Below are 14,901 nucleotides of genomic sequence, written 5' to 3'. Positions count from 1 at the left end.
AACAAATTCACAATGGCTGGGGAGAAAACATTCCATTTAGTCCTGGCAAAGAAAACCAGAATCATTTTAGGAAAAAATAAAGGATTAGTAAATTATAGCTTCACTGGCTGTGTTTTTAATAGACTGCTTTTTGGAGAGTTATCTCATTTAAAACGTACTTTTAGAGAATATTATCAAGTTGGAAAATGTGCTACCTCTTCCTCAAATAATTTTATCTTGGGAAACCTATTATGTTTGGATGACAGGGCACCACTTCTTATACGATGGCAGTCTACAAAGCAAGGCCATGGACATTGGGATAAGCCAGAACTTATTTTGGGACTAAGATTTGCCACTTTCTTACCAGTTGTGTGACCTTAAATTATTACTCAACTTCTCCAGCTTTAGTTTTTTTTGTCTCTAAAGTGGAGATATAATAATGACTCTCATAGGGTTGCTGTGACATTAAAGGAAACAATCCATGTAAAGGCCTAGCAAAAGCCTGACATAGAAAGTAGTCCATTTTAGCAATTATTGTTGTTACTGCTAGTGTAGCTATTGTTGTTGTTACAAGTATTGTAGCTTTTGTCTTCATTCAATGCTGAGGATTAACCCAGGGTTTTACACATGCTAGGTAAGCATTCTACCAGTGAGCTATGTCCCCAGTCCAGTCCCACTTTTGCTAAGAAAATAATAAACTGTCTTTTGAACACATCTTATAAACATACCTTGTATAGATAGTACATGTCATAAACTATGAGATTACAGAATTTGAATAAAAAAGTAATTATAAAAATGATTTTAGCAAGATACCAGTAGCTCTATAATCCTAGATACTGAGGAGGTTAAGAATTGGGGATCACTGTTCAAAGCCAGACTGTGCAGGAAAGTCTGTAAAACTCTTATCTCCAATTAACCAGGAAAATGCTGGAAGGTGGAGCTGTGGCTCAAATGGTAGAGCATTATCCTTGTGAAAAAGCTCAGGTACAGCACCCAAGCCCTGAGTTCAAGACACACACACATACACAGACACACACACACACACACACACACACACACACACACACACACACACACAAAGAAAAAGAATTCATGTTCATTGCTTTTGAGAAATGACTCTGAAAATATGGATAGAAACAACATACTTGATCTGCTTCCCATTTTTTCCTCCCATTCCGTTAGTAAATGTGCTATCCAGAGTTATTAGGATATAATTGAGAAATATAAATTTACACAGCACACAAAAATTTCACTGCAAGAAGCTACAAGTGTCCTCTGAATTGATCTAGGACAACTAATGGATGCCTGAAAACATGAAAGGCAAGAAATGTTACCTTTGCTGTACATCTGATGAAGATGTTCTGGCCTACTTTCAAAATATTTGGTTTCCTGTCTGATAGACAACCCATTTAAGGGCTTACTATCCAAGAACTACTAAAAGGAACTCAAGGAGACAATGGAGTATAGAGTAAAGAGACAATAGAGTGTAGAGTAAAATGGGTAAAACATTCATTTTTATTAACTTTTAGTCCAGAGGCCTAGAAAACTCATACCAAAAACTCAAAACAGGGGCCAGGAGTTTGGCCTAGTGGTAGAGTGCTTGCCTAGCATGCATGAATACCCGGGTTCGATTCCTTGGCACCACATACATAGAAAAAAGCTGGAAGTGGTGCTCAGGCTCCAGTGGTAGAGCTCTATCCTTGAGAAAGTCCAAGGACAGTGCTTAGGCCATGAGCCCAAGCCTAAGACTGGCAAAAAAAAAAAAAACAAACAAACTCAAAACACCAGTGTATGAGCCCTTCTCATCATTATTGGTTTACTCATCTACTAAACAGATGTGTGTCAAGAGGCTGTGTTAGATACTATGCTCAAAGTTAAAGTCTATTTGAAATCCTAATCCAGGCCATCTTTGTTAAACACTGTGAACCCTATGAGAATGGTACCTCTATTCTACTCTCAGGCTGATGGTTACCTCACCATTTAACAAATGGGCCTGGCCTGGTATTTACCAGGTATGATATGTTAACATTTTTTAGAGTGAATAAATGAGTAAGGAATGAATGAATGATAAATTATAAGGACAATTCACATGAATTCCTTGACCTCAAGGAGCTCATATTCTAGCTGACGTTGGAGGAGTTTAAGGAAAAAATTTCAGGCAGTAGGATCCCAACAGTAAAATACTAAAAATTTCTATTATAGCTATGCTAATATAATTCAGGTAATGGCAAAAGAATATACAACTAAACATTTCTAGAAGACACTTAAATTGTAACAAAAAACCCTACTTACTTATTATTTATCACGAAATACACCTGGCCATGATTATCTAAATAGCAGTCTAAACATTCACAGAGTGAGAGCAAGGGAGGATATTCTTAGAAGAGGATTGCAAGAGCTAAATAGCTATGTGCACATAACCACATAAAATGATGCTTATCAAAATAAACCTCAAGAAATAGAACCAAGATTTTTAAATTAAATTTTTATTTTTTATTGTTGGGGTAATGTATAGAGGGGTTACAGTTACATTCACCAGATAGTAGGTGCATTACTTCTCACACATTGATACCCCTTCTCATGTTTTTGTCCCTCCCTCCACCCTTCCCAATCATCATGTTTCCCCCCTTTCCTTTACTATTTCAAATAAATAAATATATATATCTATATCTATATACAATATACTGGGTAACAACATCAGATACAGTAACAATATGAGATTAACTAAAAGGCAACAAAAGAGAAGAGAAATAACATAGTGCATTAAGATAACAATCACACAAGATAAAGCTCTTGTTTCCACATCCTAGAGATCCTTTCATTTATTCTCATTGAACCAAAATTTTTCTTAGTGTACTATTGGCAGTTCTTTTTTCTTCTTTCCTTTTTTTTCCCTTTGGTTTATCCTTCTGTCACAGTTTTTGACTTCTAAACCCTTTGTCTTGTATATAAGTTTATCTGGTTTGTGGAGAGGAAGCGGAAGCAAAGAAATGATGAGACAAAGAGTGAACCAATTCTGAGGTGAAACCCACTTGACAGTATGCTGGAAAAAAACTATACAACCTGAATGGGGAGGGGAGTCAAGAGGGAAACAATCTGGGAGAGAATGAGGGAAGGGGTGACACTATTCAAAAGGAAATGTACTCATTACCTGAGTTATGTAATGGTAATCTTTAAAATAAAATAAAAAAAAAGAAAAAGAAACTCTAGGCAATATTATTGCTGAAGTCAAAGGAAGGGAAGAAGTATGTGGCTATATATATTGTTCTCTGTTGGATCATCATCTTTTGTTGGCCCAAACTACAGAACTGGAAAGATCTCCTACTTTCTGGTTTGAATGGAACACAGCCTGATCAACAAACCACTTGTACTACCTGTACTCTGTCTTCTTATTGTAAGCCATTCCACAGGTCAACAGAAAAGAGGGTAAAAGATGTTCTGCTGAGTAGAGACAATGATGAAGTCTATTTTTGACTTCTTAAACGAAGCTACCTGAAGATCCACTCTTAAAGTATGAAAGACCAATGACGTTAGCCAACTCCTATGTACAAAAGCACCATAATGGCTCACTGCAATGGCTTCTTTAAGGAAATACTAGGAAAAGAGATCAATGGTTCCTGCATCCCACACTTCATGTGAAACTTTTTTTTCATTTTTCTTTTTAAGAAGAGAGAGAAAGGGGAGATTGTAAAAGGAATAGAAGATGGTATATATATTCTGGCTTATTTTCTTTTTAACTTGCTTCATATTGATCCTACACAGCTTTGTGATGAAAAAGATGCTTTTTTGTGTTATAGATAACAGAAAGTCAAGCAGGGTTTATGGCTTCTTTTCTCTTTGTGGTTTAATACATATTTTGTCTTTGCCTCCATTTCCTGGTACAGATTTCCTAAAACTCTTGGAATTTCCTGAGTGATAAAAGTGTTTTGTCTTATTCATAACAAACCCTTTCCACTGTATTTCAATTTATATTAATAAAATGTGGGCCTACATAATCTTAGGATGGGCCCCAGACAGACCAAATGATCGTAAGCTTGGAAATTTCAGGCTTACTTACTGACCTCCAGAAAAGAGTAGATAGGTGGTTGAAATTAAACTCTATAAAAACTATTGAATAGTACAAGTTGATGAGCTGCAGGGTTAGTGAGAACACTTAGGTGCTGGGAGGTTGGATTATATACAGAGGGAAGTTTGATGCCCAGCCCTATAACTTCCTTATGTATCTCTTCCATGTGGCTGCTCCTTACTTGTAGCCTTTCTAATAAACTTGTAAATTGTGAGTCACCTGTTTACATGAGTTCTGCAGGCCAATCTAGCAAATTATCCAACATAAACAGGGGGTCGAATGAAGCTACCAATGAATGGCTGGTTGCTCAGAAATTCAAGAGGCCCAGACCTGTAATAGACACCAGAAATGGGGCAGGCTTCTGAGTCTGACACCTTAATTTAAGGGATCTGAGGCTAAGTGCAAGTACTATCCAAGTTCAACTGCACAGCAGGAAGCAATGCTGGTATCAAAAAGATCCAGTAATTCTTCATGTGTCAATAGAACATTCTTATTTCTTCTTCAGACAAGTCTCTCTTTAAGTCTTTGGCCCATCTTTTAATGGGATGGTTGTTTCTTTGAAGATTTGTTTTGGAGAGATTCAATTTTTTTAGCTGTGGATATAGTTTAGATATGAGGCCTTTGCCTGTTGTATGGTTACTGAAGATCTTTCTCCTACTCTGTGGGCTTTCTATTTAACTTGCTAGCTATGTCCTTTGCCATACAGTTTAATGCAGTTCCATTTATCCAAACTTTCTATAATTTGTTGTAAAATGCTCAACATCTCTGGCCATAAAAGAAATGCAAATCAAAACAACTCTAAGATTCTACCTCATTCCAGTTAGAATGTCCATAATCAAGAAATCTAACAACAGATGTTGGTGGGGATGTAGCCAAGAGGGATCACTACTACACTGTTGGTGGGAGTGCAAACTTGTTCAACCACAATGGAAAGCAGTATGGCGATTCCTTAAAAGACTATACATAGATCTCCCCTATGACCCAGCAATTCCACTACTTTGCATTTACCCTAATGTCCAGAAACAAGGACATACTAAAGCCACTAGCACAGCAATGTTCATTGCAGCACTATTTACCATAGTAAAGATATAGAACCAACTCAGATGCCCCTCAGTAGATGACTGGATCAAGAAGATGTGATATTTATATACAATGGGATTCTATGCTGTTGTCAGAAAGAATGACATCACCCCATTTGTAAGGAAATGGAAAGACTTAGAAAAAATCATATTAAGTGAAATAAGCCAGACCCAAAGGAACATAGGCTCAATGGTTTCCCTCATTTGTAATAATTAGTACATACCTAGGGTTCTCCTAGCAGAGGATTACAATAGCTCAAAACCCAGATACATAAGGATATATAGGATGAGACTAAATGAAAGGCTTTCCAGGATATGGGAACAAGAGCTTTATCTTGTGTGATTATTGTTCTTAATGTACTGTTATTTCTCATCTCTTGTTGCCCTTTGGTTAATCTCATATTGTTATGGTATCTGACTTTGTTACCTGATATATTGCATATATGCTTATTTGTTTATTTGAAATAGGAAAGGGAAGGGGGGAAATCAAGATGATTGGGAGGGGATGGGAGGAGGGGAAATAGGGACAAAAACATGAGAAGGGGTATCAATGTGTGAGAAGTAATGCACCTATTATCTGGTGAATATAACTGTACTCTCTCTATACATTACAATAAAGAAAAAAGAAACAGTAAATGTGGGAAACCCCCCACCCCACACATCCGGTATCAGAAGTATTCTGTGTGAGTGAAGAGAAACATTCATCAGAATTTCTAAGAATAGAGTGAAGGCTGGGAGCTTAGCCTAGTGGTAGAGTGCTTGCTTAGCATGCATGAAGGCCTGGGCTCAATTCCTTGGTACTACATATTCAGAAAAAGCCAGAAACGGGGCTGTGGCACAAACGGTAGAGTACTAGCTTTGAGAAAGCCCAAGGACAATGCTCTGGCCCTGAGTTCAAGCCCCAGGATGGACAAACAAAAAATTTTGGCAGGAGCATGGCCTAATGGTAGAGTGCCTGCTTAGCATGCACGAAGCTCTGGGTTTGATTCTCTGGTACCACATATACAGAAAAATCCGGAAGTGGTACTGTGGTTCAAGTGGTAGGGTACTAGCCTTGAAGAAATCCAAGGACAGTGCCCAGGTCCTCAGCTTAAGCCGGAGGCAAAGGACTGATAAGGTAAACTTGTAAGCTGATAATGACCAAAAAGGGAGCTACTATTCAAATGTCCTATGAGCTATTTTATTATTTGTTCATTACTTAGTTATAACATAGATGAAATTAAACCTATTTACTTGCCCGAGTGCACAGCTCTTCATTTATCTTGGAGAAAAGGCAACACTGCCTAAATTTAATAACTGTCTTATTGAAATTAATGCCTTTTTTGTTGTTTTTTGAGACTCTTTCTATGTCAGCCTTGTTAAATAGACTGTTGAGGCCAAGAAGGTCTACATTTCTTCCCCTTGCTTCTATGCTCAAGTAGACTTAAGGATTCTTTTTGTCTCCCTCTGAACCATACCTTATGGACAATCTTGGCTCTGATTTGCAGTATCTCAGAAACACATTATTAAACTAAAATCAATCAAGGAATATTTCCTGAAGAATCTGCTATCCTAGGAATTGTAAAACATTTATGTGAATCAAGAGAGTTCACCTGAGGTAATTTTTATTTCAATGACTTGGACCAATTACAAACGTACAACACCCAATCACCACATACTGTCCACATGGGTCCCAGAAGGGACTGCCTATCTGAATTCAGTGGTAATTATATTCATTTGATAATTGATCTGTCTGTATCATGAGGTCCTCATAGGCTGAAACACCTACCTGGTTCTCCTCCACAGGGCAAGTGAGAATGCTTAAGAGTAGATTTTATAACCCACCTAATATATGTGTATAGATTCTACAAATCACAAACTGTGGTCTGAGTTTTACTTCATATTAACTATCATTTTATTCCTTTTCCCAACTTGCAATAGACTGTGCCTTGTGTCTCATATAAGCTGCCTTATAATCTTGTTTCATTATGATGGTATGGATATGAAGACATAAAAAGATGAGTACAGATTTTACCCAAACCCATTATGTGATTACCTTCTTCAAAGATGCTGTAGGAAGATGTCTAGGGTTGATCTTTAGATTACTTTTCAGTAGTGTAGATTAACACCTGCTCATCAAATTTTGCTAGATAGCATTTTAGCACTTAGACATTAAGATAATATACCATTGACAAAACTGAATAATAAAATTATAGACATTTTTCTTTTCTCCAAGAGTCTACAACTCCAAAAAAGAAGGAAGAAAAATGTAGAAGGTTGAGAGAAATGTTGCACTATTAACTGTCTTCTTCTTTTTTTTTTTAAACTTGGTTTTATTTCATTCCTGGAAGCACTGGAGACTGACTAAATATATCAGATAAAGGTAGCTTAAACAAGACTGGGAATGTGGCTTCGCATGCATGAAACCCTGTGTTTGATTCCTCATTACCACATACACAAAAAAATCCAGAAGTAGTGCTGTGGCTCAAGTGGTAGAGTGCCAGCCTTGAGTAAAAGAAGCTCAGGAACAGTGCCCAGGCCCTGAGTTCAAGGCATAGGATTGACAAAAAAAAAAGAAAAAAAAAGAAATTTTAAATAACACAAGCAAAATAACATGATGAAGAGTTCCCCCAAGGAAAAAGAATCACAATTAAAATGGAATATTATTTTACCTTGAATTTCATGAGAAGCTGCTTTTGAACTTACAAAAATACCATTTAACTACAGAATGAATATTACATGTAAATTTGAATAATTACTATCTTGAGAAACAATGTTTGTAAAACGTGTTTGCAATTAGTACTTTTTAAAGGTGTCCTTAAAAAATGGTCCTCAGATTTCTTCCAGCCAGAAAAAATGTGATTTTTTTCACCTTTTAATCGGGAGTCTTTCATCTACAATAATAGAATTACTTTCCAAAAAAAATTTATAGGCAAAATATTTTTAAAAGACAGTTATATATTGATTTCTTACACTGTTTTAGCCTCAGGTTAGTTTGATATTTTTCTCCGTAATTTCAATTTTAAATAATAGGTTATAAAACTGCCTTGTGGATTCTCTAGTAAATATAGAAGATCTAAAGTTTCATTTCAGGAAAACACAATTAGCTAATAAAAATATTCAGAATTGTCATTTTATGCTCCAAAAATATTAGTTTAACCCCAATAGATAGTTGTTCTCTTAAGAAAGCTTTGTATTCACCAGAAGAGAAGTGTCTGTTCCAAGTGATAAGAAGGAATCTATGTGTTGGCTGTCATCTGGAACGCCCCCATAGAGCCTGCAAGTGTTTGATCTGGGAGCAAGTTTGAGGGCATTTTTCTATTGGACCTTTAAACTCCTAGGTTTATCAAATAGTGTTACCAAAAAAAACAAAATGAAATAGAATAGAAAAATCTGAGAACTATTCGAAACGTGCAAGACACAATGTACTTAAAATGTACTCAAAGGCCCATTTCTGCAAGGGCAGTCTAAACATCTCTAAGCTCCCTCTTCAGGAATCTCATTTCCAGGCATGGCAGCCTGGAGCATTTGCAATTTGTCAATTGGAACTCTCAGCACTTTATTTTAAAAACAGTCTAAAGTCAGAAACTGAAATATGGATCTATTTTTCAACCCCCAAGTTGTTCTGCAGTCAATATAACATTACACATTTCTGAACAAAGGATTCTTAGGGCTGGCTATGGTTCAGACCAGTCCTAAACTTATTAAGGGGAAAATAAGTTATCCTAAAAAGAAAAAAATGCTTAGACTCAGCTGGAAAAAGTTCTATTTCCCCCTCATGCTGAATTATGTATCAAATCAGTTCAAATTTTAGTTTGGACCATTAATCTGTATTTTAACATAGCTATAAAAGTAAAATGGATGTTTCAGTCTACTTTATGTCAAGTTGTTTACTAGAAAAAAATTCACTGCCTATAATATGTAAAATATAGTTTCCTTTGTATGATTACTTACAAATGGATACATGTACTCTTGGCAAAATTTGCTTGCTATATTTTAGGAATGCAACTGCTAACAATAAAATATATTCTGTAAGAGAAAACAATTTCTGTTACTGTAAATTATAACTATAATCCTTTTGATACTTTTAATAGGTTAAGAAATCACTGTTACTAGTTTTTTAAAACAAGTTCCTGTGATATTTTAAGTTACACACACACATGATCTAAGAAATTCTCCTTTTAGAACTATATATTATAACTTGCAATTAAAGCTAATCTAGAAAATGCAAATCAACATGACAGTTCATAAGCATTCAATGACCTCAGTTTCTGCAATCCACTTTTTAACAATGCCAGCAGTTCATAATGAGTGCCATCAACATGTCTGTGCCCATAGAACTGCAGGTGACAATCTCTGAAAGACCATATTCTAGAGACATTGCTGAGTTTCACTCTCCTTACCATAGCTGACTGCCACCAAGTGCCATCCAAAACTGCTTTAGGGCAGCAGTTCCTCTGCAATCTTTTCAACAGATCCCTGTTTCAACATCCACCTGTGTTACTGCAGAACAGTCTGACCTGGTTTGAGCCATGGAGCAAATAATAATGTTAACTGCAACTCCAGACAGAAAAAAAAAAATAGGAGTTAATTTTCCAGACTCTTGGGGGAATACAGAGCATGTCTGTTGAAACTGAATCCAAGAGTTCAATGGCATTGTAGACTCAAGTATTTCTTTATATTCTATCTAATGGCTTTTCCGTTCTTGGTGTTTTATAACACATTTCTGAGCCATGATTCAGAAAGTGAGGACAATTCTCTGTCTGTCTCTGTCTTCTGCTCTCTGTCTTTCTGTCTCTCCTTTTCTCTCTTCTGGAATTGACTTAAACAATTGTAAAGTGAAATTTTAATCAAAAAAGCAAACAAAACAAAACAAACCCTAAACATATTTGTTCTACATAGTTTCCTTGCAGAATTTCCCCACCACAGCTGAAATCAGTGTATGCTGATTTTCTTTATTTAGTAGAATATGGTTTATTTAGCCAGTAAACCTAACCCTTCTTTCATTTTGTTTTTGTTTTGCTTCAGTTCTGCCACAGAATTACTAATTCTATATCTGCCTAACAATGTAGTTACTGAAAATAAAATACAGTTAACAAAAACTAATTTCTACATCATAATCACTATCTTCTTAGTGTAGATGATCAAATTATTATAATCAGTCTTAAAATTTTTTAGAATATTTTAAGCATATATACATAAAAGATTTATGTAATTTTCTTTTAAGAACTAAATATTGAGGCTGGAAATGTTGACTCATGCCTGTAATCTCAGCTACTTGGGAGGCAGAGGATCTGTTTGAGTTCAACCTTGGCAAAAGTATGAGATCATATCTGAAAAGTAAAGTAGAAATGGCTGAATATATGGCTCAACTAGTAAAATGCTTGCTTTGCAAACATGAGGCCCTGAGCTCCAAATCCCAGCATGTGTTTCTGTGTGTATGTGCACATGCACCATCACCTTACCCACCCCCACCCCCACACTCCATATTCCAATTTGCAGGTAAAGTTAATCAGGAAAATGAATATCAACATCGTCACTTATAAATATAAGATCCTTGTTCTATGGTCTTTAACTTTTTTTGACAAGGACCAAACTGCTTCATGTATGCTTACTGATACTAAAGCTAAGTTTATTCAGTATCCTACCTGTCTTATTTTTCTTTTCTGAAGAGGATTCAAGATTGTCTATTAGTTCCATATAGGTATCATTTCATGTATTGTAAGAGCTAGCAACAATTTTCTTTAGTTGAATAGTCAGATGGGTATAATTCCTTGATCTTACCTTCTAGCATAAGAAAGACAACCTCAAAGCAACATTTTAAACTGTACCTAAAATTACAGAGGGATCAAATATCTGAGAAAGAAATCATGTTTTTCTCTGATATTAAAATAAATTAAAACTTATTATAAAAGTATGGTATTTGGTTCTGTATCATCAAGTTGTTAGTACAGACCTAATGATGTTGCCTTTAAACAAACACAGATGTCAGGAAGTTTGAGCACACAAATAGAGTAACTGCTCAGTTTTCTGTAAACTTTGTTTAAAGTCTTAAAAAGTAATGTTGTGAGTTTACAGCATCTGGGCTGGGACCATTGCACAATTCATTCCCTGCTGTGCAATTGGTGTTGGCTGGATCTAGCGTCCCCTAAAGGTATCCTTGCCTAATAGCAAGGAACAATGGAACAGAATGAAATCTTGAGAACAAATGGGTCCCCCATGAGAAAGGGAGGACCTCAGAGGCAAGAGCCCAAGAGTCACAAGAATTTTGTTTTTCACAAAAGGAAGTCCAAGGTGCAAGACTCCATGTTCTTTTCTCCCAAGTCTCGCCTCGCCTGAGATCCATACTCTCCTCTCTCAACAATTTATCCATGCCAAAACCAGAAAAAAAAAAAAAAAACCAAACCATTTATGCTGTCAATTTAAAACAAACAAGCTTTGGTTATGAGTATTTAAGATCATGTTGTTAATAACCTCTGATGATTTGAGAGAAGCTGAGAACTGGCATTTACCCAGGAGCCACTATGTGCCAGGGCTACTATGTTTCTTCTTTGGAATTTTGCAATATGTTTGCCCTACTGCTGTGAAAGCTGGGGCCAAAATTGAGTAACTTGTTCAAGGCCAGACCATCCACAACTGAGAGCAGCCAGGTCTGTCTGATGGTAAAGCCCACATTTCATCTCAAAACTTCTTTTAGAATATTTGATATAGTCTTCATGAGACATTATAAAATAAAATTTCATCTTGAGCCACCAAGAAGACAAACATTTACCTCATCATTACATCTAAAGCCAATACTCTTAAAAATATTTGTGTGTGTGTATATGTCTGTGTGCAAATGTGTACATGAGCATGCATGTGGCTAGGCAAGGCTTCCGTCAGTGATTCTGCCTACAGAATCTTTTGCTGTTAACTTATGCTACATAGGCCATAATCCTTCTCATCCTCTTCCTCCCCCCCCCTTCCCCCATCTTGTCCTCCTCTTTTTTGTCGTCATCGTTTGGACACTATACAGTGCTTTACCACTTGAGCTAAAGTTCCACTCTTGACTTTCTTTTGGTAATTATCAGATATAAGACTCTTATGGTCTTTCCTGTCTTGTCTGGCTTTGAACTGAGATTCTCAGATCTCAGCCACCTGATTAACTAGAATTACAGTTGTGAGCCACTGGCACCCAGCTAACTATCATGTATTTTAAAGCTTGAAACATTCAGGAAGGATCTATACATATAAAACATAATAAACTTTATTTAAAAATTTTAATTTTTAATTGACAAACTATGATTTTCAAATTATATACATTATGGAATGGCTAAGTCAAGTTAATTAAAATACTCATTACCTTACATATGTGTTGCTTATTTGTGGCAAGAAGCACTTGAGCAAATTTTACAAGTGTTCAATATATAGTCATTAGCTGTAGAAAACAGAATATATGCTATAATTTTGTTAATCCTGGGACTTGAACTCAGGGCCTGGGCACTGTCTTTGAGCTTTTTCAAGGCTAGCACTCTGCTACTTGAGCCACAGAACCACTTCTGGCTTTTTCTGTGTATGTGGTACTGTGGAATTGAACCCAGGACTTTGTGCATGCTAGGACACACTCCCAGCCTATGCTATGTTTTTAGAAAGAACATTACTTTCCTTTGTTTTTATAGTATTTTATTTCTGCATTAAAAATAAACAAAAACATATCTATTGCCGGATTCTGGTGGTTCGCGTTTGTAAACTTAGCTGCTTAGAAGGCTGAGATCTGAGGACTGCAGTTTGAAGCCAGTCTAGGCAAGAAAAAACATGTTATCTTCAATTAACTAATAATATAAAAACACCCCAAAACCAAAAACAATAGAAGTGGAGTTGTGACTCAAGTGATAGAGAACTAGTTTTGAGCAAAAACACTCAGGTACAATGCCCAGGCTTGGAGTTCAAGTTCCAGGACTGGCACAACAACTACAACAAAAACTATTACACTGGAAGATGTATAATCTTTAAGATATAGGTTTTAGTGGTAGTTAGATCACTGGTAGTTCTTCCCTAAGAAGAGAATGAGATAATTTTAATGTGACTCTAGTTAGTTTCCATGAAAATGAATTATTATATTATACAGGCAAGCTTGCCTCTGAATGTTAATCTGTCTTGCCATGTTACTGTTCTAACAGGTGTTTCCAACTGTAATGGCATCTGTTATGAGGCCCTCACCATGGGCCAAATCAATGAATACACCTGATACTGAGATTACAACTCCTAAAATAAACTTCTTTTCCTTCTAAATTAGAAAATAAAAACTATGTCAAAAGCTATAAAATAATATACTAAATCACAACCAGGTTCCTGACTTCTTCATAAACGAAGAGTAACAAGGAATATTAGAGCACATTTAATAGAAATTAAACTTCTGAGACATATAAGTATATTCACATAACCACATCCTTCTTCCTTCCTTTCTCACTTTCTCTCTCTCTCTTTCTCTCTGTCTGTCTGTCTCTGTCTCTCTCCCCCTCCCTCCCCTCCCCTCCCTCCCCTCCCCTCCCTCCCCTCCCCCCCCCTCTCTCTCTCTCTTTCTTTCTTTCTTTCTTTCTTTCTCCAGTCCTCAGGGCCTGAGCACGGTCCTTGGGCTTTTCTCAAGGCTAGTGCTCTACCACTTGAGCCATAGCACCACTACATCTGGTGTATGTGGTACCCAGGAATTGAACCCTGGTCTTCATCCATGCTAGGCAAGCACTCTACCACTAGGCCAAACTCCTGGCCCCTTACACTCACATATTTCTACTAAAATTTCTTGTTGGACTTTTGTGTTTGGTGGACTTTTCTGTGTCCACTTTTAAAATATTTCCATTTGATTATGGGCAGGATATTATTTTGTGTATTTTCCCAAGCAGGAAGTCCTCCAATTGCCCAAAGATTTTCCCCACTCCATCCAAATTAAAACTCTGGGCAAAGCTTTAATTTGTAATTTAGGAAAGATGAGACATTTTAAAACATAATACATTTTGCCCTTTCTACATGCCATGTAGAACAAAACCTTAGTGTGCTTGAAAAACATCTCTTAGCAACTGCGAGTGGAGCTGGCCGACAATAGATGATTCATTGATTTAGCCTGAGTGTGCAGGAATGTCTGCCAAAAGGTCTGAATAAACTCACATTGCTAGACACTATGGTAAAACGTACCCTGACCTCTTTTAAAACTCTATCAGAGCGGAAAGTTAAACTTTCAGCTTTCCAGCAATTCACTGGCATCTGGAAATATGCTTGAATTATAATATCTTGCTTTTATAACTATTGATAGCCTTTCTTAGATGATCATTTTCACCTAATTAGGCAATCATACTACTAATCAGAGACTTCCATGGGGACACCACTGTGTTTTTAAGCAATGAAAATAATGGTTGTCTATTCAATTTAAATCTGAAAGGAGGCTTTTTGGAATCCAAAACTGAAAGAACTGATTGTTAGTTCCTTGTAATATTGACCCAAGGATTTTTCCAGATTACCCCAAATAAGAATTTGCATTTAAAATTGGTAAACATCATGTGACAGATACCCAGTGTCAGTACACACATATATGCTGACATTATGGCAGGATATCCTAGATTATGTTTATATAAAATTCAAGAGTTCACTTACTTTGTCATTTGTTTCCTCCAATGTCCTTTTTAGGATAAATATTATTTCTTCTCCTTTATAATTAGAAGAACATGTACACAGTATTCTATTTTTTATAGAAATTATCTTAATATTTTATACTGTTATCGTTAAGTTGTTATACATGAGTTGCCATTTAACAAAGCAGTTTATGAA

At 36.3% G+C, this 14,901-nt stretch overlaps 1 protein-coding gene across 2 annotated transcripts in view; it reads right to left on the bottom strand.

Moving 5' to 3' along the window:
* The window catches only part of Ddah1 (dimethylarginine dimethylaminohydrolase 1), a 143,472-nt gene that overhangs the window by 69,674 nt on the left and 58,897 nt on the right, over window positions 1-14,901 (bottom strand). Inside the window, exon 1 of one of the 2 annotated variants that reach the window (XM_090334500.1) lies at window positions 9,507-9,605. The exons of the other annotated variant lie outside the window; for it this stretch is intronic. Within the exon in view, the coding sequence (XP_090190626.1) occupies window positions 9,507-9,509 (3 nt within the window). The 5' untranslated portion in view covers window positions 9,510-9,605. Of the gene's footprint in view, window positions 1-9,506; window positions 9,606-14,901 lie in introns of those variants that run through there. 2 annotated transcript variants of the gene reach the window in all.

The sequence above is a fragment of the Megascapheus bottae genome, chromosome 6 (assembly GCF_031878675.1).
Source record: "Megascapheus bottae isolate mThoBot1 chromosome 6, mThoBot2.hap1, whole genome shotgun sequence".
NCBI classification, from domain to species: Eukaryota; Metazoa; Chordata; class Mammalia; order Rodentia; family Geomyidae; genus Megascapheus; species Megascapheus bottae.
Note: the sequence above shows the minus strand (reverse complement) of the source record. Positions and strands in the feature narration are given on the sequence as shown.